At 42.3% G+C, this 24,837-nt stretch overlaps 2 protein-coding genes and 1 long non-coding RNA gene across 3 annotated transcripts in view; 2 read left to right on the top strand and 1 right to left on the bottom strand.

The window, feature by feature from the left end:
• EXO1 (exonuclease 1) overlaps positions 1-6,054 on the top strand; it is a 38,962-nt gene extending 32,908 nt beyond the window's left edge. The window contains exons 15-16 of the mRNA XM_049633856.1: positions 2,161-2,354; positions 4,776-6,054. Of these exons, the coding sequence (XP_049489813.1) occupies positions 2,161-2,354; positions 4,776-4,917 (336 nt within the window). The 3' untranslated portion in view covers positions 4,918-6,054. The remainder of the gene's footprint in view (positions 1-2,160; positions 2,355-4,775) is intronic.
• Positions 6,055-15,910: 9,856 nt separating this feature from the next.
• LOC125925097 (microtubule-associated proteins 1A/1B light chain 3C-like) lies at positions 15,911-19,676 on the top strand. The gene is made up of 4 exons (XM_049633855.1): positions 15,911-16,019; positions 16,132-16,179; positions 16,336-16,451; positions 19,469-19,676. The coding sequence occupies exons 1-4, from the start codon at positions 15,957-15,959 to the stop codon at positions 19,674-19,676; spliced, it is 435 nt and encodes a 144-aa protein (XP_049489812.1). The 5' UTR covers positions 15,911-15,956.
• LOC125925103 (uncharacterized) lies at positions 18,809-21,171 on the bottom strand. The gene is made up of 2 exons (XR_007458705.1): positions 20,686-21,171; positions 18,809-19,012 (listed from the first exon to the last, which is right to left on the bottom strand). It is a non-coding gene; the product is annotated as an uncharacterized LOC125925103 (long non-coding RNA).
• Positions 21,172-24,837: the final 3,666 nt, after the last annotated feature.

The raw sequence follows: 24,837 nt of genomic DNA, 5'->3' as shown, positions 1-24,837 counted from the left end.
CCCTCCCTCTCCCTCTCTCCCTCTCTCTCTCTCCCTCTCTCTCTCTCTCTCTCCCTCTCTCTCTCTCTCTCTCTCTCACAGCCTCTCCCCTGCTTGTGCTGTCTGTCTCTCTCTCTCAAAACAAATAAACATTAAAAAAAAAGTACATGAACACTTAGCCTGCATTAGTTACAATAGTGAAAAATTGAAAATTGCCTATCTAAAAATAAGGGGGTGAATTATTAAATACATTACTGGTTTTAGCTCTTAGGTGGTAGGAATATAAGTGAATTTTTTTCTGTTGTTTTCCCCTGTTTTTCCACAGTGAACATATTATTTTTCTAATAGCATAAACACTTTTTAAAAATTTCAGTAAATGGTCTGCATATCGATTTGAAAGAAGATCCCCCATCTCCTACTATACAAATATAAATCCTAGATATATTAAATATATAAATGTGGAATATGTAAATATAAGATTATTTTGGGGGGCTCCTGGGTGTCTCAGTTGGTTAAACGTCTGACTTAAGCTCAGGTCATGATCTCATAGTTTGTGGGTTTAAGCCCTGTGTCAGGCTCTGTGCTGACAACTCAGAGCCTGGAGCCTGCTTTGGATTCTGTGTCTCCCTCTCTCTGCCCCTCCCTTGCTCATGTTCTGTCGCTCTTTCTCACTCAAAAAAAATAAACATTAAAAAAAAGATTATTTTTAAATCTTTGAGTGCAAAAGCCTTTTTCAAACATCCTGTCTCAGAAAGGTATCCATGTTTGTTTTTGTTTTAAGTTTATTTTATTTTGAGAGAGAAAGAGAGAACAAATAGGGGAGGGTCAGGGGGTTGCCAGAGAGGATCCAAAGTAGGCTCTGTGCTGCTAGCAGAGACCCTAATATGGGGCTCGAACTCACAAACTGAGGTGAGGTGAGCTGAGCTGAAGTTGGACTTTTAACTAACTAAGCCTTCCAGGCACCTCCATTTTATTTTTGAGTAAAGAGAAAAAACATGGAACGTATGTATGACACGGTATTTTTGTTTAAATATTCACAAATACTCAGGCACACTGTGTTATGTTTACATAATCACAGTAGAAAGTCGGAAAGATACCAAAATTATTTATAGCGACAGGACTGGAAATGTAGAAAGTAGTTTCGCAAAAGAAGTTATGTCTGGACATTAAGCCATCTTTTTATTATTATTCTTGCTCTCAGAAGTTGTCAGGGGTCTGTCACTCCTGTTTTAGTGAAACTCCCCAGAATTTTCCCCCTTGCTCCCCAATATCCATCTTTAATATCTAAAATAAAACCTTTTTTTTTTTTTTTTTAAACATTTATTCCTTTTTGAGAGAGAGTGTGAGCGGGGAAGGGGCAAAGCAAGAAGACACAGAATACAAAGCAGGCTCCAGGCTCTGAGCTGTCAACACAGAACCCGACTCGGGACTTGAACTCACAAATCGTGAGATCATGGCCTGAGCCGAAGTCAGACACTTAACCAACTGAGCCACCCAGGCACCCCAAACCTTTTTTTTTCTTAACCTCAAACCTCTCAGAACATTTCTATCTGTTACATAAGTTATATTATTCTCTTTGCCATTTAGTTTCAAAATCTTAGGGTTATCCTTTTTCTTTCTGCCAGCTCGATCCTTCTGCAGGAGATAAAGAAAAACCACCACACATCTGTACCTATCCAAGTTCTAATCTTTCTTTCTTTGTCTTGTTTCTTGCTCTCTCCCTTTTCCCCTCACCAGCACCCCAAGACAAGATTTCATCTTTCATGTGTGAACTTTTCCATTCTTCATACCTCCTCTGGTAGTTGCACATTCTGAAAGCCTTGTTTTATCTTCCTCACTCTTTACTATCCTAAACAACAACAAAATGTTGATGGCTCCATGTTTCCCACAGGATAAAAATCAACCCTTGGATAGAAAAAGCTAAATGTCATTAGTGATGTGTTTGAACAACTTATTCAAAACAAAATTCACTTCTACATGTAAAAAAGAAAACTATCCAAGATACATTACTAAGTAGAATCGAAATATATTAAGTGAACATTTTTACACATTGCTTATCAGTTATTTTTCTGTTCTACTGTTCTAGTAGAACAGTATCTAGTATCTACAGATACTAGTTCAAAGTTAATTAAAGGTAGTTGCCTGAACAGAACAGTATTAAAAGGAGCATTTATTCTTCAGATTCCCGGGCTGTATAAATCTAGTTCTGTGGACAATCTTTCTGCGACCAGGATCAAGCCTCTAGTTCCAGCTCGAGCCAGTGGGCTCAGCAAGAAGCCATCAAACATCCAGAAGAGAAATCATCATAATGCTGAGAACAGGCCAGGATTGCAGATAAAAATCAATGAGCTCTGGAAAAATTTTGGATTTAAAAAGTGAGTTGCCGTGTTACTTCTTCTAAGATAGGATAAGTTATTGTTTTTTGTAACTTCAATTACTTTCTCCCATTTCTTTCTATTTTCATATGAGTCAGTTTTGTTTTCTAGTACCCTATAAGAATTATTTTTCTCTATTCTCTTTAGCTCTTTTTAAGTACATTTAATTTTAGTGTCTATGCCTTCTTGTGAAAAGGTGCCAGACTGAAAATCCTGAGTTCCTGGTCTGGCTTTGGGGTCTTTTGTTGAAGCAGATTACTTTTTCTGGCCTAAGTGTCTCAGCTTTGTTCTGTTGTCACTCAGGATTGTGATGAGAGTAGGGTTGTTCTAGACACGGGGGTGGGAAAATAATGCTGCATCACACTTCTTGATTTAAAGCAATTTGTTTCCCTAGATCATCACATCTAAAGTGGGGAGAATCATCCAGTGTCTATGATGAATGTGCCAGATTTCTAATGTAGGGGGCAGACACTATTTTAATAGAATTGATCTTCTGTATATGTATGTTTTTTGAGCCATAGTACTTCCTTCTGTTAGACTACAAAATTAGCCTTGGAGTAGCTGTGATTTATAATTAACTTATTCTCTTGTTCTTCTCAATAAAGCAAATGTGCTAAGAATAGAGGGAGGGAAACTTACATGGGTGGTGGGATTAAATCTTATCTAATAGAAATGTTGTCACAATCAGATGAAATGGATGGTATGAGGGGACTCACTTTAAATAAGCAAGTGCCAGACAACTGTTTTTTTATTTTGCATTGTGTAAAGTCTAGGATTATACCATATCGCAGCAGTTCTCAAACATTTGCTTCCAGGCACCCTTTACACCCTTAAAAATTACTAAGGGCCCCATAATACTTTGGTTTACGTGATTATACCTGTCAGCACTTAACTATCTTAGAAATTAAAATGGACATTTTAAAATATTTATCTTTAACAGTGACAAGCCCATATTAAAATCAATAGTATATTATTACATAAAATAAGTATGGGTTTTTTTGCAAATCTTTACTGTGGTTTAACAGGATTGAACTGGATTCTTATGTCTGCTTCTGTGTTAGATCTGTTATGGTAGATTGTTTTGGTTGAAGTATAGGAATAAAATCTGGCTCCATACATATTTTTGGCTGGGAAACATATAATTTAATAGACTTTTTGTTTAGTTGTAAATTTTATACTTTGACATGATACCAAAATTCAACAAGTGATGGTTTCTTAAAGGTTGCAGTGTAGAGTCTGAAACTTGTCAGCCAACTTTGCATATTGTTACATTACCATCCATTGGTCCAGATTGCACCTTGAGTGCCTCTTTTATTCATGCATGAAGTGGTCATTTAGGAAATGTTGTCTTACTGAGTTATCTTCCAAATGTTGACACATTTCATTTTACAATATAAAGAAATCACAATCTTATCAGCAAAGTCTTTAAGAATTAGGAAGTTTTCCAAAATCTTAACTTTCTCTTGAAAGCTTGAATTTTATCCTTGGCAACAAATACTGTTAGTCGATTACCTAAATTTGAATAACCCTAATAGTGTCACATGTGCTTTTTTTCCTGGAGATAACCATCATCATCCTTCAGTACCAACAAAAGTGCCTCCTTGGTTTCCCATTTTCTCACACTAAGAGGTTGAAGGTTGAGATTTAATAAAATTAATGATTTTTACTGCTTTTTTAAGAACATTCTTAAGTGAGACTGGCTTTTTTTTAACTACAAGTGCATGGAGCTGGAGAATACAAATACTGCTTGTATCTCTCGTGTAGTTTGGGGCCGCTGTCTTGACTCGTGCTAAGTTGCCAGTAGCTTCTACGTCAGTTCAGCTTTTGGATGAACACATGTCAGCACGGTGGAAAAGGCAGATAAAGTGTAAATATTATTATGAAATAGTTTTGATCTTGTAAACCCCCTGAAACGGTCTTGAGAATTTTTAGGAGACCATGGGCTATATTTCGAGAACTGCTACTAAAGAGAAATTGAGGGTGCAGAAGCATTCCTAAGTGTGTTCCTAATAGGATGTTTATAGACCTAGAGATTTTCAGCCCAAAAAAAGAAAAAAAAAAAAAAAAAAAGGTTGTGAGGAGGCAGGAGTAAAAGATAGGGCTTAAACCTTATTCATGCTTCACTTATGTTGGTTCTTAGCCAGACTGGAGAAGGGTGCTAAGAAGGAGAAAGGAACTAAAGGTTCTTTATTGGAATCATTCTTTCTTAGCTAGTACATATTTAGTAGTGGCCTTGCAACTGCTTTAAAAGGTAATTTAGGAAGCAGGAAGGGGGAACTGAGAAGCAAAACTCACATTTTATTGGGATACTCAGAGACAAATTAGAAGGTCTTGTCTTCATATATCTCTTTTGTCTAGGTAGACTATTCTCTAATAACTAGTACCCTAAAAACCCCAAATTCATTTTCTTGTATTTTACAGAGATTTTGAAAAGCTTCCTTCTTGTAAGAAGCCAGATCCCCTGTCGCCAGTCAAAGACAACATCCAACTAACTCCAGAAGCAGAAGAGGATATATTTAACAAATCTGAATGCATGCGTGTTCAGAGAGCAATATTCCAATAAATGCAGGCAGCTGGGAGGCTATTGCCTGCAAGACAATCTCTATCAATTTGAAGTGCTGTTTGGGAATGAGGCAGTTACCAGACTGAAAGATTTATGCATAGATGTAATGCCATTTTTTAAATAGAGTACATTTTGTATATTAACTGTAACTATTTCTTTGTTCAGCTTTTTATATTTTGTAAGAAGCTAAAATAGAGAAATAATTTTATCTTTGACAGTTTTTGGAAGTTTTGATGTTTTGGGGCAAGGCCCCTGGAATTTAGAAAAATCTACTCTGAAGGTTTCTGTCATGTTGTCAAATGTAAGGATGGATAGTAAATGAAAAGCCACAATTCTGTAATCATTTTATCCTGGAGGGAATCACTGTATTTCCTCTCAGGGTTGAATTGGAAATAAAGTTTCTGGAATGGGAGGGGTAGCTGGAAAGGTTAAAGTGTGAGCTGAAAATCCCTTAACTAGAGTCTTAGGTGTGGTGTAAGACACTAAAGCATTAGGGTCTGTGAAGAGTACACTCGACAGGGGTGGTCAGGTGTCGCAGACTATGAGTCTGGAGTTCTCTTGTCCAGAAAGAGAGTGGACGCAGAATTGAATACGAGAGGCTAATGTCCAGGAGGAGACAAGAGCCCGGAACAGGGGTTTCGTCTCCATATTTATTGAGCTCATAAGGTATTACCCATGTGGTGAACGTGAGTAAAACAAGACCTTATACGTGTGAACATGGAGAAAACAATCAGACCGTAATCATTAACTTGTATGTGTAAGAATCAAAAGGTCTAGGGGGCAAGTGGAGTTTGTGATCAAGGTATATTGGCTCCAGATGGAAAGCAATTTCCTGCAGGTGATAGAACAAGTTACTTGTGATCCCATTACAGTATGTCACTAGCTAACCTTGGGTGCTTTCGCCCAGTGGTGGCGGCTTTCCACCCTAAGCTGTTTTTCTAACCCATTTATGTAAGTAGAACCTATTTCCCCACAGTCAGGTACCTAGAAAAAACCAGCCATGCAGGTGAATAGCTGAAGGAAGGAAAAATCTGGCAGGGGGCAGAGGGTTTACCTGAGATACAGAGGGTAAAGGAAAGAGATCCAAATTATTTTAATTTTTAAATAAGATGTGATAGAGGACTCTTGGATAAAGAGTCAGAATGGAAAAAAAAAAAAGTTGTAAGAAACACCATAAAAATTTTTAAAAACCAACAATCTGGAAAAAAAACAAAAACAAATTTGAACTCTATGAATGTTTCCTGTTATAGAACAAATTAAGAATGTGAGTCAAACATTGTCTACAAATGTTTATCTCCTTGCCCATTTAAAATGCCACTTAAATGACAGAAAAGGAGTAAAACAGTTTAAATCCATAAAGGTTAACCGAGGAAGAGACATCAGGCAAGGAAATAGATGGATAAGTGGTGAGTGATTTAGCAAAGAAATGATCAATTCTGCAGTGGTAGAAGCCAACAAGAGGCAGACTTCAGATGGGCTCAGCAATTGGCAATGCAGCTTCCTTCAAAACCAGGAGCTGGAGGTAAATCTGAAAATGGAGCTGGCTGAAAACATTCAAAACTGGTATAGGGAGGGTGGGGAGATGGCAGCCATGCCATGGATTATCAGCCTCCAAATCCCCACATAACCAAGTGGATATCAAAATCAAACACTTAGGAACAGCATTACGACACAGGTGATGGAGTTTCCTTAAATCCCAAGATATAAGTGGGTGAAGACAAGCTCCCAACAGCAAGACCACAGGATGGAGAATCAGGAAGGCAACAGGGAGTCTACTGGAGCTGAGAACAGAATTTCAGAATAACCATTAAAACATAGTAAGTCATGTTGGACCCGGGAAAGCCTTTCCCACTCCCATGGTAAGTGCTCGGGGCCTGTGTGACCTCTGAAGGAACTAATGCTGACTGGTCCACGTGAACTGTTGCAACTTAGCTGCCAACTTGGCCAAGGCTCCTTCTGGGACAGGGTCCCCCATGGAAGAAAACTGGTGAGAGGAAGCCCAAAATCGAGCAGGACAAACAACAGAAGCAAAGGAGAGAGAGATGGTTGAAATAGTGGGAGGAGCAAAGGGTGACCAAGAAATCTCCACAGAATACCTGTTTTTGAACACTTAGAAACATTTGATGTTCAAGAAGCTCCCATGAACTGTGCTTCCTTCTCAAAGAAAACTAATTTTACTTGAAACCACGAGAAAGCTTTTGGATCCATCTCTTATGATAATTTAAAAAGAGCAGAATAACATCTTTATAGATATTGAAAATCTACCCAAAAAAGTCCACAGAGCAGATGAAAAACAGTCCGTTTGAAAAATGTAAAAATTAAGAAAAAGGAATATAGATATGAAGGAAATTTAGAATTGGAAAAATTTAAGGTAAACCCAGAAAAGCATTAGAAATGGACATTTCAGAAGTGAAAACTAAACCAGAAGTAATACAAGATAACAGATACTTACAAGATGGGAAGTAAAAATCTGGACAAAATGGAAAGAAAAAAAAAAAAAGACAAAGATTAGGAAGCAACAAATAATGAAGATAGGGACAGAAGGTGCAATATACAGGTAATAGTCTGTATACAATACAATAGAAATACAATACAATAGAAAAAAATGTAATTTCAGAAAACTCTCCTAATAAAAAAAAAAAAATTTGAAACTTTTTAAAGGGCACTCTCATACCCAAGATTATTGATCCAAAACGTGCAACACCAAGACCTAAGTAACAAAGTTACTTAAAAAGAAATCCTTGGGGTAAGCAAAAACAGATTTTTCCACAATTACTTTTTACTTGAAGAAAATGAAGTAACATTTTGAACATACTCCAGGCAAGAATTTGGGGAATAGTATTCCCTTAAGTTATTCCTAAAGAACCTATCAGAAAATGAGCTCCTTTACAAAACCAAAATAACTAGAGAAATAGCATCATAAAAACTAGTGGGCATTTAATATAGCAGCCTGTATATATAGAAATTGGAGTTAAGGGGCCCCTAATTGTCTCAGTTGGTTAAGCATCCGACTTCAGCTCTGGTCATGATCTTCCAGTTAGTGGGTTGGAGCACCACATCCGGCTCTGTGCTGACAGCTCAGCCTGGAGGCTGCTTCAGATTCTGTGTCTCCCTCTCTTTCTTGCTACCTCCCCTCCCCGTCCTCCCCACCGCCCCCCCACCGCCACTCATGCTCTCTCAAAAATAAAACATTAAAAAAATTTTTGTATTTTAATTGGAGTTACAAGCAAGACAGTGTGATGTGCAACGGCTTCATGTCCAGATGATAGTAAAACTAAAAAAGAGGAAAGCAGATGCAGAAACATTTGGCTTAGCTCATGGTATCTGATAGTGTTGTTAGTTTAGACTGTTGGGTGTATAATGTGGACATTTATGGGATATTTAAAAAAATAAATTCAATGTTTGTTTATTTTTGAGAGAGAGAGTGTGAGTAGGGAAGGGGCAGAGAGAGAGGGAGACACAGAATTCAAAGCAGGCTCCAGGCTCTGAGCTGTCAGCACAGTCTGACGTGGGGCTCAAACCCATGAACCATAAGATCATGACCTGGGCTGGTCAGGCACCCAACTGACTGAGCCACCCAAGCGCCCCTTTAATCCCTATAGTTATAAATTTGAGTTGGAAGTAGTGATAGAAACTTAAATATGTGTGTATGTATACACTTGTTATATGCATATATGCTGCATGTATACATGCTGAAGAGACCTAGGAAAAATTCATCTAGTACTAATAAGCATTGCTCAGCTTACAGGCTTTTTTTTTTTTAGACAAGTCTTTATTTTTTTTAATGTTTATGTTTAACAAGTCTTTAAAAAGTTTTTAATGTTTATTTTAAACAAATTTTTTTTCTTTTTTTTAAATTTTTTTTTAAGGTTTATTCATTTCTCAGAGACAGAGGGTGAGTGGGGGAGGGGCAGAGAGAGAGGGAGACAGAATCTGAAACAGGCTTCAGGCTCTGAGCTGTCAGCACAGATCCCGATGCAGGGCTTGAATTCATGGACTACAGGACCCATGACCTGAGCTGAAGTCAGATACCCAACTGACTGAGCCACCCAGGTGCCCCTATTTATTTGTTTGTTTGTTTATTTATTTATTTATTATGTCTATTTGGGGAGAGAGAGTGTGTGAGTGGGCAGGGACAAAGAGAAAGAGGGAGAGAGAGAGAGAGAGAGAGAGAGAGAGAATCCCAAGCAAGCTCCTTGCTGTCAGCACAGAGCCTGATGAACAATTCAATCTCACAAACGGATCATAACCTGAACCGAAATCAAGAGTCGGATGCTTAACCCACTGGGCCACCCAGGTGCCCCACTCAACTTTAAGTCTTAAAATACTATTTTTTATCAAAGGAAACCAGAACATCTATGGCGGGGGGGGGGGGGATTACCTGGCAGAAAATATATAAGAAAGCCCTGGAATATCTTATTAACCGAAGCTAAGACAGGAGCCAACTTGAAGAAGCCCAAATATGGTTAAAGTTGATCTTGAAAAAAGGGTAATAATTGCAACTTACTGAAATGCATCAGAAACAGATTAAAGACAAATGATCACCTTCAGAGTGATAGGGTATCCAACTCGTGATCTTGAAAACAGGGAAATAAAGGAGAAACATCAATCATTTTCTTCTTTCCTCTGAACCGCACCACTGTGTAACCAAACAGATGAAGGAGGGAAAGAAAACTTTTTAGTGTTCCAATAATGAAAAAGAAGTGAGATCATAATCACCATTTTGCAGCCCCTGGTGGATTAATGGATTTACACGTTGAGCGTCAGCTGCAGTTAAAACCCCAAGAGACAGCTGGACACATCATACCTCTTAGTGAAAGAACTCAGCATCCTCTTACAGTCTTGCCAAGGGATGGGAGGGGAGTCTGATCATGCCTCTAGGTGCAGCTGCCAAAATGTAGGAACAAGGAGGACAGAGGAACGTGTGGAACTGTATCTTAAATGTGCAGTTAGCACAGTCCAGAATGGGAAGCCACAGATTTAATACGCTGGGATTTTCAACAGGCGAGCTAAGGGATAAGGAGGGGAAGTCCATATTTTTTTGAAAGCTGGATAAAAACTGAAATAGACTGTTTAGGGATGCACATTGTTGATAAAGCAATAAAGATACAAGGCAGTGATAACTAAAATTCAGGCGAGTGGTTACTCCAGGGAGGAGGAGGGCATTGATGTTAGGAAAAAGCACACGGAGGGGATTCTGGGAGTGGCTGGCAGTTTTATAATAACTTAAGCTATTTAGCTCTTTTGTGTAGTTTTCTGTTTTATGATATTTTTTAAATAGTAATTCGTCATATTGAAGATGTAATTGATTGCAAAGGGGCACCATTATTTTATTTTTACTATTGAAAGAAGAAAATCTGTGATACTGACACCACCAACTTTAAGACACACTATTTTCAAAAATGTTACAATGTGCACCTTAGAATAGATGAAATGCAGCACTTAGACATCGCAGGTCTTGTCCCTCACACACAAAATCCAGCAGCTATCCTCACTTCCCAACGACTTGAAGTTTACTCTGGACAGTCAGCACCAGACAGCTGCTGAACTTTAAAGACCAAGAGCATAGTGGAGGGACAGGTGGGGTGTTGCTGTTGGCAAGAAGGAATGATGAGAGATAAGCTGACAGTGTGATCCCCAGTCCCATCTCTCTGCTTAGCCTCCCATTCTCACTTTTGCTGCTGGGATCTCGGTTATACTGTGTCACACTTTCAAAATTGTCCCATACTCTTAATGCTGTTATATCTACCTTCTACTCTGTTTTCTGTTTTCAGTTTAGGTCATTTCTACAGATCCATTTTCAAGTTTACCAGTTCTTTACTTGGCTCTTTATTGCTGTGTTTTTGGTTTTTATTTCTAGCGTTTCTATTTTACTGTTTAAGTGTGTTTAGTCTTTATTTTTAAGAGAGAGACAGAGTGTGAGCAGAGGAAGGGCAGAGAGAAGAGGGAAACACAGAATCTGAAGCAGGCTCTGAGCTGTCAGCACAAAGCCCGACGCAGGGCTCGAACCCACGAAAGTGAGCTTATGACCTGAGCTGAAGTCAGATGCTCAACTGACTGAGCCACCCAGGCGCCTCTCTATTTTACTCTTATAGTGTCCCCCATCTGTTCATGCCTATTACCTACTTTTCCTGCTAGAACACAGTCACCATAGTTATTATAAATTATCTGTCTGATATTTCCAACATCTGGCTCATCTCTGAGTCTGGTTCTGTATCTTGTGTGTTTGACAGTTTCTTTTGCCCTATTTATTTTTGTGTTTGTGTCATTGTTTTTGATTGAATGCCATCTATGCCGATATAGAACTATAGTGACTGAAATAATGTCTATGCCCAGGAGTGGGCCTGCCTCTTCTATTCATCAGAGCAGGGCATTGGGAAAGCTAGTCAGGAGTTTAATGGGGTTGGATTTGTTGTTACTACAATCATCGTAAGGGCACCACTGCCTTCATGTTCCTCTAGCGTTGCCTGTGGTTGGGTGGGGCTCTGGTGCCAGGGTTGTATTGTTTTCATCAGTGTTCCTGCAGTACCCTCAGCGTCAGCCTTCCTCATGCACCTGTGGCCCAGAAGGGGTCTCTCTCCACACCCTTGCCCCTTCCCAGCAGTAGGCGGCTGTTCCTTATTTGGTGCTTGTTTATTGACGAGGTACAGCCTTGAGGTTACCCTATTATTAAATGCTATTATTAAATGTGTCAGTTATATTAGATTTTGCAATCCACTACATAATAAAAGCATTATTCTCCTTTGTTTCTCAACTCCCAGCAAGATCCTGGCAAAAGGGCCAGGGTTCCTCATTCCTCTTATTGATGTCTAGCTACCAAGTGCTGAACATTATACTGCACCTCGTGTCTTTCAAAACACATTTTGGTGTTTAACACTTGTTGACTTATGATTTAGGGGAGGCAGAAGAATCATTGAAGAATTCCAGATAGTAATCTATCTGCCTAAAATAAGTGACTTTGTTAGTGACTAATAAATAAGTCACTAAAATAAGTGACTTTGGGTTAACCACAGAAGCTGTGTTGTCTTTTTTCTCGTGGGACAAACATGAGGGGTTGCCATGTAACTCAGTAGTTTACAACTCCAAGATTTGGTGAATAAAACACAGTGAATTGATTTCTGAGTAACCATTTAAAGACTGTTCCACAAAATCCACAAGAGGGCAGCCCCTCCACATTGCTTGATATCTGAAGAGCGAGTACAAGCACCTGTAAGTCTATTTTAAAAATCCTCTTGTACAATGCTTTATTTTTATTTCTTTTAATTATACAAATAGAGCACAAATATAGTCTCACTTACAAAAATTCTAGCATTACACACCAGCTTCAAGTCTCTTGATTAGTACCCCAATCCTAATCCCCTCCCCCTATTATCAGGTTGATGGAAAATTATGAAGTTTTATTTTATGTGATTTTTTAAAACACGATTTCTGCAGCTAACTTTTTAAAATCTACATGTGACTTGAATATCTTTTCCTGTTAATATACATAGATTAACTTGTTTTTAATTGTTCTCCCTAACACGTCATGGTTTACTTAATTGTCTCTCAATTAATGACTTTTAGATTTTTTTTTTCAGTATTCAAACATTTCCTCAAATATTTCAGTACTGCATTTTGAAAAAAAGTGAAGAGCCTCACAAGATTTCATAGTAAGTAAGATTTTAAAGTGAATTTATTAACCAAAGTAGGAATATTTTTAAAATTTTACTAGCCACAAATATATGAAGTCAATTTATAGAAAAGGGACTAAAAGGGAAAGGCACTTGGCAGTCTTCCTTGGAAGCATTAGATTTACTCCATTCCCTGATGTAAATCATCCTGGATGCCATGCCTGTTAGGGCATTTTACAAGTGTATTTTTGTCCTAGACTGGATTAGACCCAAGCAACAAATGGCCTTGTTGATGCAGAGGACAAAGACAAGAAAGGAGTGACCAAGTGTGGTCATCCCAGTGTGGGTCAGAGCTGTGTCTTAGTTATCTCTGTATCCTCTGCAATGTTAAGGAAATATTTGCTGGAAATGAGCCAGAGTTATTCGTATTTCATGTACACAAGAGAAGCTAAATATAAATATGTCTGACAATGTAAAATGACTTGTACCTACAGCAAATATTTCTAGGGTAAAGGATAGGCCCCTCTTTGGGACTTTTTAGGATTTACAACCTGACGGAGCTTGAATGGGATGTATGTGATGGAGATAGATAAGAGGCAGTGGGGTGGGGAGTGCATTCTGCACAGGGACTTTGTGTGAGCAAAGCTTAGAGAAGGAGATGCACAGAGTGTTAGCACAAAAGAGACCAGATGAGCCAGATCAGGGGGCTTGCACCAGGGGAGCAAGACGGGGGTTGGAAATTCAGGAAGGGGCTCAGACTGCTAAGGTCTTAACTGGAGTTTGGACTGGAACTCTGGGGAGTTCCAGTGAGCAGTTATTGGGTGTGAGTGGGTAGGAAAGGGAAGGGACGGGTAGGCCAAGAATTAGTCACTGAAATATAGTTCCACTCAGAATGCCCACTGGCAACCCCCAGGTAATTGTCCTCACTTGAGATCTTACTTTTATTTGTGTATTTGTTATTATTGTCTACTCCTCAGTAAGCTGTAAGCTCAATGAAGATGGAAAGACAGTAACTATGTAACTGTAATGACTGCTTTCCTTAGCACTTACCCCAGTGCCTGTGACAGGGTAGGTATCTAAGGATTTTTTTTTTTTTTCTGAGTGGGTAAATGAATGAATAAAAGTATGTTGCTGTGGAGTTAAAATAATTATTTCCATTATTATAGAAGAGGAAACAGGAGCTCATAGAAAATATCTCCTATGGTAGCCAGCCTCATGATGGCCCCTGATGATCCCTGCCTCCTAGTATTCACATTCTTAGGTGACCCACAAGTTCCAAATCAGTTAGGAACAAGCTATTGTATAAATCAATCAAGAAATCAATTTAACAAGAAAGAAAGAGAAAGAAAGAAAGAAAGAAAGAAAGAAAGAAAGAAAGAGAGAGAGAGAAAGAAGAGAGAAAAAGAAAGAAAGAAAGAAAGAAAGAAAGAAGAGAGAAAGAAAGAGAAAGAAAGAGAGAGAAAGAAAGAAGAGAGAGAGAAAGAAAGAAAGAAGAAAGAAAGAGAGAGAGAGAAAGAAAGAAGAGAGAAAGAGAAAGAAAGAAAGAGAGAGAGAGAAAGAAAGAGAGAAGAAAGAAAGAAAGAAAGAAAGAAAGAAAGAAAGAAAGAAGAGGAGAGGGGAAAAAAGAATTTGCTTAGAAAAAGCAAATTAGTTTTCTCCTCTGAACATGTGTAAGCAAAGGATTTTGAGAAGACACAATTGCAAATGTAAAGTCACATGTGCACCTGAATTTCTTCTGGAAGAGAGCCAAACAGGAAAGCCTCCCACGTGAGGTGCGCTGTGATGTGGGAAGAATCAAGCTTTTGTTATGTTTCACTAATGGATGTGGCGTGTATTTTTTATTGCACAGCCTGTTCTAACTACAAAGTCATTAAATGTCAGTAATGATCCTTTTTTCCAAGTAAAATATAGATAACCGTGGAAAGAAATCTTGTGAAGTTGATATGGAATATATAGAATTCTTTCTTCTTGAACATTAAGAAACAATTTGAAAGCCCACAGCTCAAGGGATTGGTTGAATGATATGCATGGAGACAGGGAAGAAAGAGACATGAGGCTAAGAATGAGAAAGAGGTCCCAAGGCAGTTGTGTCTCTGTGGAAGATATGCCAGAGCCTGGAACTGAACTCTGGTACCTCAAGTCTCTGCCCTGACTTCCCCCACTGGGCCGAGACAGGCAGGGAATGATGTTGTCCATGGAGAAGGAGCCCTTGTATTGAAACCACTGAGAAACGCTCTACCTACTAAGTCCACGTTCCCTTTCCTCTCTGTGGACTCAAAGACTCAGGGTGAGCTCAGCAATCATTGTCCCAGCCTTCTAGGCAGGAGGAAAGGCAAAATTAAAATAAATAAAGAGGTTTTAAAAAATTATATAAAATACTACCTTTCCTTCTGTCCCTCAACAACCTGGAGAATGTTTGGTCACTTTCCTCTACATCATTATCATTTGACAGAAGACTCTTCAAATGTCAGGTATCTCTGCATGGAATGGTGCCAGGGACACCCTCTGAAGATCACGGTGTCTCCATTCACTATAGAGGAGATGCAAAGGGTCCTGTTTATTCTCAGGACAGGGATAAGTCTGAATAAGACAGAGGGATGTGAGGTGAGGAGGCAGCTGACCTCAGTAGCAATACTGTGTTCCTGAAGGGGAAGCAGTCACTAAAGCCACACTGGTGCATAAGACAAGCACAGTGGGGTGGAACATCGTAGCACAGAAAGGAGAACGGATCTGCCTGTCTACTGGATCTTAGGCCAGTGAGTTCATTTCTGTGGATCCCAGTTCTATCACTTTCTAAATACAAGACCTTGCGCATGAGCATAACTGTCCTACCCACATTCCTAGAACTGCATAAATATGACAAAATGTGTTGGAAAACTGCAGAGTAAAATGCTACTTTCATACATACCTGGGTTTTATCCCGTTTCACCTCTTTTTATCTGGGCAAATCACTCAACCTTTCTGGAGTATCTATTTCTTACGTGAACAATAGCAGTGTATTTCGGGGTAAGGTGAAATCGATCTTCAACTTGCTCCATAACTGTATTCAGTGTCCTCACCAAGCTGTTTCTACCCAGGGGTCCTAAGCTTAGGCCCATCGGTAAGCATTAATGTGAGGACCAATGCACTACATTGTAAATCGTAATTTCTTCAACAAAAACAAATTCCTTACCGGTTGTGAGCAAAGCGGCCTTCTCAGACCAGCAAGCAGGGGCCTGTTCCAGGTCCTTCCTCAGGACTGACCTCCTCCTGCCCAGGGAGGGGCAGAGGAAGGCGGGTTGGAGACGCCTGATGTGACACAGCCCTACCTAAGGGCTTCCTTTAGGCTCCTGCAGGTGGTTTGGAAGCAGCTGGAGGAATGAATTAGGTCCTGGTTGTGGGATTTTTTTTTTTTTTTTAAGTCAGACACAGACACAGCTGTTAAGCAAAATGCAGACTCCACAGAAAACCCAAAGCCTCAGACCCTTCAAGCAGAGGAAGAGTTTAGGTAAAGTTCTCAGAGCAGCTGTCTGGGTTCTGGCCCTTGAGACAGGGAGGAAAGGAGATACAGACTTCTATTACATGCCGATGTATTAATTTGAACTTACATGTTCACAGCAACCAGAAGGAGGAAGTCGCTAGAATTCAGGCGAAGTTCCCCAGCAAGATCCTGGTAAGACTCCGTTGTGCTTCCTGAGTGGTGCCTGCAATATCCTGTTCTTTGAAAAACCAAAACTCACCCAATGACCTTCTCTCTGTTCCAAGTTCCTAAGACACAGAGAACTGAGCACATTCTTGGACACTTGCTTCCAAAGAGATTCACGCAGAGACTCTTAACAGAGTAGTAGTGGAGCACTACCCCAGGGAGAGGTTCCTGCCCCCGCTGGACAAGACTCAGTTCCTGGTCCTGCAGGCACTGACCATGACCCTCTTCCTCAGTGTCATCTGGGAGGTGACAGAGAGCACATTGGCACGTGTGCTGTGTATGCCCAGGATTCTTAGAACAATAGGATCTAGCAGAGGGAGGCAGGGAAGTAGTCCTGCTTGGCCCCTTTCCCTTCAATTGTGCCATTGAAAAGGATGGTCTTGGGGTGCCTGAGTGGCTCAGTCAGTTGAGTGTCCAACTTTGGCTTAGCTCATGATCTCTCAGTTCACGAGTTCAAGCCCTGCGTCAGGCTCTGTGCTGACAGCTCAGAGCCCGGAGCCTGCATCAGATTCTGTGTCTCCCTGTCTCTCTGCCTCTCCCCCGCTCACACACGCTCACTCTCTCTCTCTCTCTCTCTCTCTCTCTCTGTCTCTCAAAACTAAATAAACATTTCAAAAAAAATTTTTAAGAAAAAAAATAAAAATAAAAAGGTTGGTCTCATGGATAACCAGTCATTAAAAGGTTGCAAGGACCTTACAACTCTAAAGAAAGTGGGGGCTCTCAATTTGACAGAAGAGCTGTTTCCTCATTTATTTTTCAAAATTTTACTGGTACTGTGTTCTAATTTCTGGCTTCAAATTTCTCTGAGAATCTTCCAAAGGAACTTTGGAAACGAGTCCAAAGAACCCTCCAGTGTCAGGTGTTTTAAATGTCCAATGACGGCATTTTGCCTCTGAGGAATTTTTGGTAGAGCAATGGTCTGCCCACCTGCTGGAGTCACTGAGCAGAGGAGCCAGACCTTCCCCATATCCAGCTTCCTCCCACTCAGAACAAGGAAGAGCGAAGTCAGACAAGTGTTGCTGGCTTTAAAAATAAAGCTTAAGCGATGGAAGTTGTCACCTGCCAGCTGGCCTCAATAAAAAAATGACATGAAAACTAAAAGTAGCTGACTGGGGCTCAGTAAATATGGCTGGTGTGAGTCTCCCTGTACTGGAAACCACCTCCCAAAGGTTTTGGCTGATGCTGACAGTTTCTTCACAGTGTTTATTATGATTTTTTTTTATGAGCCCTTTTAGAACACTCCACATTCTCCTCTGACCTGCTAAGGGTTAGGTTGGTCCAGTGGAAAGTGGGGGCAACTGAAAGAAAACCAAAGTCAGCCTTAGATCCCAACTCCGGTCAGACTCCAGATGCTGGGGGACAATGGTGGCTTTACTGGAAAGTGAGTTTTGACCCCATTTCCCCCTTTTTTCCATATACATGTGCCTCCAATTTTCAGGCACTCCCCATTCTCCATCCCAATAACTTTGAATCTCTACATTAATGCATTTAAACATATTGATATTAAGCACCCATTGTGTATCGAGCTCTGCAGGAAGAACACCGAACAAAACAGATGAAAATCCCTGCCCTGAACATCTTCTGAACCACAGCGTTCACTCTTGGGGACCCCTCAACCTTAACAAAAGGACCGCCTGGTGGAAGAAGGAAGGTGAAGGTGCAATTTTGAGGCGCGAGGTTGCAACAACCCCTCCCCCCAGCCTTACCCTTTCCCAGAAGGCAGAGTGGCCATTTGCTCCTTGAGGGAGAGCAGCGCAGCGGTCAGGGTTTGGTCTTCAGGTTATCCACCTTTTGGTAACCAGGATCCGAAACTATTTCCCCTCCCACCCACCACATAAATGTAGCCCTCATCACTGTATCCCAGGAGCGCCCTGGCTGTGCCCCGAATGTTTGGGCGAGGGGGAGTAGGCAGGGCTAACCATTACCAACAGACCCATCCAGCCATGAACTCCAACCAAATGGAGCTGTTTCTCTACAGCATTAACCCGAGGGGAGGAATTTCAGACCTTAGGGCAGTAATTCCTTTCTAAATGTTACCCCAGAGCTGCTTAAATGACGTCAGAATCCCCAGCTTTCCGTATTCTCTTGTCACCACACAGGAAATTCTTTGCTTTAAACTCATAGCAAACAGAGACCTATTTGCTTAGCATTTTGGTGCTGTGAATAGTTTTTCTAGCTAGTGATGGGGTGGCCTTGCATGTTGAGCCCGTCAGAGGGTCCCAGGGCATTTTTAATCCCCAGGGAAGGGAACAGTCTTTCTGCAGGATTCCAACAACTCCCTTGTCACCCCAGAGATACTGCAGAGAGCTGTGCTTCCCTTTCTTTCATTTTTAATTGTGATAAAAATGCATCTTAACTATTTCTAAGTGCACAGTTCGGTGGCATTAAGTACATTCCCACAGTTGCACAACCATCACCACTGTTGAGCTCCAGAACTTCTTCATCTTTCCAGATGGAAACTTTGTATTCATGAAACGCTAACCCCCCCCTGTGTCCCCCCCCCCCCCCCCCCCCCCCCAGCCCCTGGCCACCACCAGTCTACAGTGTTTCTCCGATTTTGCTACCCTGGGAACAGCATGCAAGAGGAATCATACAGTGTCTTTTCCTGGCTAGTTTATTTCACTTAGCATAAGTTCTTAAAGTTCATCTATGCTGTAACAATTTCTTGTCAGAATTTCCTTCTTTATAAGGCTAATGCTCCATTGTGTGTACAAACCACTTTGGTTTATCCATTGGCCTGTTGATGGACAGTTGGTTCCCTCCATCCAACCCTTTAACTTCTGTGCTTTGGTTTCTTTATCTGTCATTAGGAAATCAAATGGGACAAGAGATGAAGTTTTGTATAAAAAGTTGAGTAATGACACATATAAATTATTGTTTCAGCAGTGACCGGTAGAGGCAGGGAAATGTATCTGACACTTTGAAAGCCTCCAGGCAGCAGCAAGGGAAGCAGGTGGAAGGACTGTGCTTCTCGAACAATCTTTCTCAAAGTCAGGTGTGCCTGTCTTACAATCCTGCAGATTCCCAGGCTGCTTCCTGGATCTACTAAACCCAAATCTGGAGTGGGGCCCAGGAATCCGCATTTTCAGCAGGCACTCCTGGGTCATTGTCAAGTTTGAGGACCTCGCACCAAAGTGGGGAGGTGGGCTCCTTGGGTAGACATGTTTGCAGTGAACAAACAGAGGTAAGTCAGGCCTTGGGTCAGGAGCCCATTCCCTGCACAGTTAAAGTTTCCCTTTCCGGCCCCCGCCCCTCCCAGGAGCTGCCTGGTCCTGGGGGCCTCTGGAGCCTTTTACTTGCTGGTGAACAATAAGAACCTGGTCAGCATGAGTGTGACCATGGCAGAGGTCTACAGGGACTACCAGAATGAGGACAGCCTCATGTACGTGACCTACGCCTCCCAGGAGATGTTCGGCTGCCTGGGCTCCAGGAAGACCCTGCCGTCCTCTGCAGAGCATGTCTAGAACCTGGTGTCACCCCATGTGGGTGGACTCCATGTGGGCTTGGTCACTGGGAACCTCAGCCTGGGGACAGGTCTCTGGGGAATCCCCGTGTGGGGCCTATGAACCCACTCATTTGGGGGCAGGGGTCCTTATCTGTGCCATTCCCGAGATGATTGTTGTATTTCCAGTCTTCACTCCCACTCGGCTTATTTCCTCTCGGATTCTGTTGCATCTGTTTATGCCACACGGATTTATGCCAAAGATGCAACTACTCAGTTCCAAATAATTTGGATGAGCAGTTTTCCTTAGAATAGAATTTTTTTTAAATAATGGCTTTCATTTAAATCTTCATTATGGACTAGACTTTGTTCAAAGTAGTCTATAGGTATTAACTCCTCATAATCGTCCTACATGTTAAGTACTTTTATTCCCATTTTAAAGATAAGGAAATTGGGTCAGAGAAAGGTCAAAAAACTCCCCAAAGTTCCCACAGCTGGCAAGCAGCAAAACCAGGTTTTGAAATCAGTCTGGTGCAGAACCCAGGCTTATAACACAGAAACTTCCTCACTTGGTGACAACCTGCTAGTCTTGAATTGAAGCTGAATTCCACTTGTTCACCTGTCCACACAGGAGACAAAGAGGCAGACACATGCCTGCAGAGGACCTTGGTCAGGTAAGAACAGTTAAATACTAGTTACAGGGCAGCCCAAAGGCAGGGACGCTTGGTCACAGAGGGTGTCCCAGGTTGTGAACTTTGACCTAGGTTTAGAGATTGAAAAGCCTTTTTTTTAGGAAGGAATTTTTTGTCTTGTTTTTAATTCACTTGTGGCAAATAAACATCAAATAGGCATGTCTTGTGTGCCAAACGCTTCTAACAGTGGGAGCGACAACGGTGAGTGAGACAGGTAAGCGACCAGCCTCGTGTCACTCTGTCTAGTGAGGGGAGAAAGAAAATACAGAGAAGCATTCTAAGTGGTAGGAAGACCGATGAAATGGGGTCAGGGATAGGGCTGGTGTGGGGACACCTTACCTCAGTGGTCTGGGAGGTGACATGTGCACTCAGTCCCTCGAGTACAAAGGAGCCAGTCCCACGTGGATCTGGGAGGAGAGCCTGTACGTTTTGCAGGATGGCGGTGGGCAGAGCCTGTGCAGGGTGGTGGTGAGCAGAGGTGGTATTTTGGTTTCTGGTTTGCGTTGTTTTCTCTCATTGTTGCTGCTGCTTCCCTACATGCTTTGGCTTCTCTGTCCGGTTGGATAGGGTTATTTTCGGTGGCTTTATCTACAATGGGCACACAGGGCAAGTTCAGCAAATATTTACTGGCATCTTCCTTCATTTGGTCATTTTTCCAGACGCTGGGTCTCCAATGAGCCCTCCTTTCTCTGTCCTCATTCTTCGTTTTACTCCATTTGACTGTTTCTTTGCCACCCCTGCAAAAACAATAGTGATGTGGGCCAGTTTTTGTTAACAACGAACACTTACATTGAACCAAATTAAAGTAAACCATTATTCTAAGCGATGGCATTACATTCAGTTAAGCTATTACACATGAAACAACAACAGTGAAGAGTATCCCCCCCCCCCCCCCGCCCCCCGGGGCGCAGAGGCAGGGTCGAGATCTGGAACAGAAGGGGCAGGCTGGGCAGATGCGGGAAGATCCAAAAGAACATCCCCCAGGACCTATTTTGTCTCCTCTGCTCTAAGCCCCATTTGATGTTCCAGTTGGGTCCTGCCTCTTCCTTTTTCCTTCAAGCCTTTCACCCTCAGGGGGAAAAAAAAAATTAGGAAACAAAACAAACCACACCGCAGGTTTTGTTAACTGCTGTTGCATAACAAATCACCTTAAACTTTAGTGACATAAAAGGAGGATTTAGTCTTTCCCATGGAAACCGTGGGAATTCCATGATGCTGTGGGAAGGGGGGAGGATCCTCCCAAACCGGCGCGGGCAGGTGGGCCTGGCTGTGGGCCGGCGGGCTTGGACCACCCGCATTGCCTCTCAGCCTCCACTAGGCGGGGCCAGCTCCCGAGAGCACGCTTTCGGGGCTGCATTCCAAGGACGCAAAAGGGCAAGCTGCAAGTGTTTTTGTGGCCCGGCCCTAGTACCTGCCCGGTGTTCGTTCTGCTACATCCTCTGGTCAAACCTGTGTTTAAGGTGTGGGGAAATCAACACCTCTTTTTTTAATGTTTATTTATTTATTTGAGATGGAAAGAGAGAGAGAGCGCACGCGCACACCCAAAAGCACACACACAAGCGGGGGAGGGGCAAAGACAGAGGCGGAGATCCCAAACAGGGTCCGCGCTGTCAGCGAAGAGCCTGACGAGGGGCTCGGTCTCACGAAGCATGAGATGGTGACCTGAACCGAAATCAAGAGACTTAACCCACTGAACCACCCAGGTGCCCCCAACAGCACCTCCTAATGGAAATATCCAAGAATTGGTGACCTTATTTCACTTACCATATACTTCTAACAAGCACACACAACCTATTCCTCCACCAGCCACACCCTATACTTCCTGTAATTTATAGCCACAAATAGTGGCGCCTGGGTGGCTCAGTCAGTTAAGCATCTGACTTGGGCACAGGTCAGGATCTCACAGTTGGGCTCTGTGCTGACAGCTCAGAGCCTGGAGCCTGCTTTGGATTGTGTTTCCCTCTGTCTCTGCTCCTTCCCGCTGGTGCTCTATCTCTCAAAAACAAATAAACGTTAAAAAAATTTTTTTTTAATTTATATCCATGAATAAATGCATATTCCCTCACTATTCACCCTTCATGTACTGTCTTCCTCCAGTCCTCTGCATTCCTGAGCCACCTAACACATGTATTAGTTACTTTTGAAAGTGCTATCATGCTGATGTTAGTTAGAAAGTAGCATACCGGAGGTTCATAGTGAAATACATATTTTCAAACTGTATTTCATTCACTAAACAGATCCCTACTGCGTGCTCACAATGGTTAGCACTTTACAGTGCAGTGTGGTAAGGGGGACAGTGTTCTAGATAAGCACTTACAGAGTCTAGCTCAAATCTGGAGTCTGGCAGACTCCACTTCCCTGGAGGAAGTGATGTCAGAGCAGATAGATGATGAGAAAGAATTAGGCAGACCAAGAAGACGAGGAAAAATATTGTGGTCACAGAAAATGGGATGGACTGTCTGAAGAGCAAAAATCATTTCAATGAGGCTGGACCTTTGAGAAGTGAGTGGAGTGAACAGGAGCAGGGCGCTAGGAGGCAGTAGAGGGGTAAGGACCTTAACAAAGGATAGATAAAAAGAGTGAACTTTCTCCTGAGAAGACCAGAAGGGATGGTTAGTGCTTTTAAAGACTGCAGTGCCGTGGACCAGGTCTCCTGTTAGAAAGATCACTCTGCCTAAGAAAGAAAGCCATTGGAAGCTTTCAGTTTTCTTTTTAGATAGGCCACTGTCCGGAAGTTACGAAGGATATTATTTTAAAATATGCTAATAGGCCATTGAAAGATTTTTAAGGAAAAGAATGACAGAATTTGATGACTATTTTAGGGGTATGATGTTCTGGAGGAAGTTTCAGGGCATAAAAAGACGAACTGAGGAGGTGGAGAAGGTTTGGGAGGGAGGGACGCGTGGGCGTCAGGAGCGCCGTGTGCGTCACTGGGAGGCAGGATGAAAACCAGTGCCCAAAACTGGACAGGCTCCCGGAGACGCTGGCCACAGGCTCACCCAGGACGCAGCAGTTCCCGTTGTCCACCACAGCTTAGATTGAGGCCCCAGAGGGAGACAGGTGCTCTCTGGCCACAGGACAGAGTCCCTTCCAGACCCTTCCCCAAAGTTGGAACAACACTCACAAAATGTCCCCCAAGTTCTATCCCGATTGAGATTTGTTTCAGGAAAAACTCAAGATCACTGGGGATATTTCCCCTCAATCCAAAGAGACCTGACTCTCCCACTGTGTGAGGAGACCAGCAGGGCCCCTCCGTGGGCTGGACTCTTCTCTCCCGCACAGAAGAGGGGCAGGGGTGGAGCAGAACTGCAAACCCGGTCTGGGGACGCAGGAGCTGAGGGGTGACAATGAAAGGAAGTGCCAGGTGGAGCTGGGGGCTGAGGCAGGGAGAGGGTCATGAAGCAGCACCAAAACAGAGCCGCTCTGGGTATTACAAGCAGAGATGTTTCATGGAAGAAACTTGCCATGAGATGTTTTGTTGTTGTTGTTTTTAATTTTATTTATTTATTTATTTTTTAACGTTTATTTATTTTTGGGACAGAGAGAGACAGAGCGTGAACGGGGGAGGGTCAGAGAGAGGGAGACACAGAATCCGAAACAGGCTCCAGGCTCCGAGCTGTCGGCACAGAGCCTGACGCGGGGCTCGAACTCACGGACCGCGAGATCGTGACCTGAGCCGGTCAGACGCTTAACCGACTGAGCCACCCAGGCGCCCCGCCATGAGATGTTTAAAAGCTGGAAGAGAAAAACGGAGAAGAAGGTTAGCTAGAGGGCAAAAGGGGTGAAAGGGAAGAGAGACTGAGGATATGGAGGGAGCCTCAGACCTCAGGCGGGCACCTGCTGCTGCTCTTAGGCTCTGGGCCTCCCTGGGGCCCAAAGCAGGAAGGGAGTGAGTCCCCCCTGCGCCCCCCCCTCCCCGGGGGCCTCAGTGGCCAGAGGGACATGGAAGAGAGAGATGCCAGGGGCAGCGGGTTGCAGAGATGGAGGTGTGGTTCCCCAGCTCCTCCAGGGCTTCAGGCGCAGAGAAAACAACGGGTAAATGACCTGTACCTGCCCACTTCCTCTGACTTGTATTTTTGTTGTCCAACAAAATATTTTTTTTTTAATTTATTTTATGTTTTATTTTTTAAAGTTTGCATCCAAATTAGCATATAGTGAAACAATGATTTCAGGAGTAGATTCCTTAGTGCCCTTTACCCATTTAGCCCATCCCCCCCTCCCTCAACCCCTCCAGGAACCCTCAGTTTGTTCTCCATATTTATGAGTTTCATCTGTTTTGCCCCCTCCCAGTTTTTATATTATTTTTGCCTCCCTTCCCTTGTGTTCATCTGTTCTGTGTCTTAAAGTCCTCATATGAGTGAAGGCATGTGATTTTTGTCTTTCTCTGACTAATTTCGTTTAGCATAATACCCTCCAGTTCCATCCACGTAGTTGTAAAGGGCAAGATTTCATTCTTTTTGATTGCCGAGTAATACTCCATTGTATATATAT

Source organism: Panthera uncia, chromosome F1, assembly GCF_023721935.1.
Source record: "Panthera uncia isolate 11264 chromosome F1, Puncia_PCG_1.0, whole genome shotgun sequence".
NCBI classification, from domain to species: domain Eukaryota; kingdom Metazoa; phylum Chordata; class Mammalia; order Carnivora; family Felidae; genus Panthera; species Panthera uncia.
The sequence above is the reverse complement of the archived record's forward strand: the minus strand, read 5'-3'. Positions and strand labels throughout refer to the sequence as shown.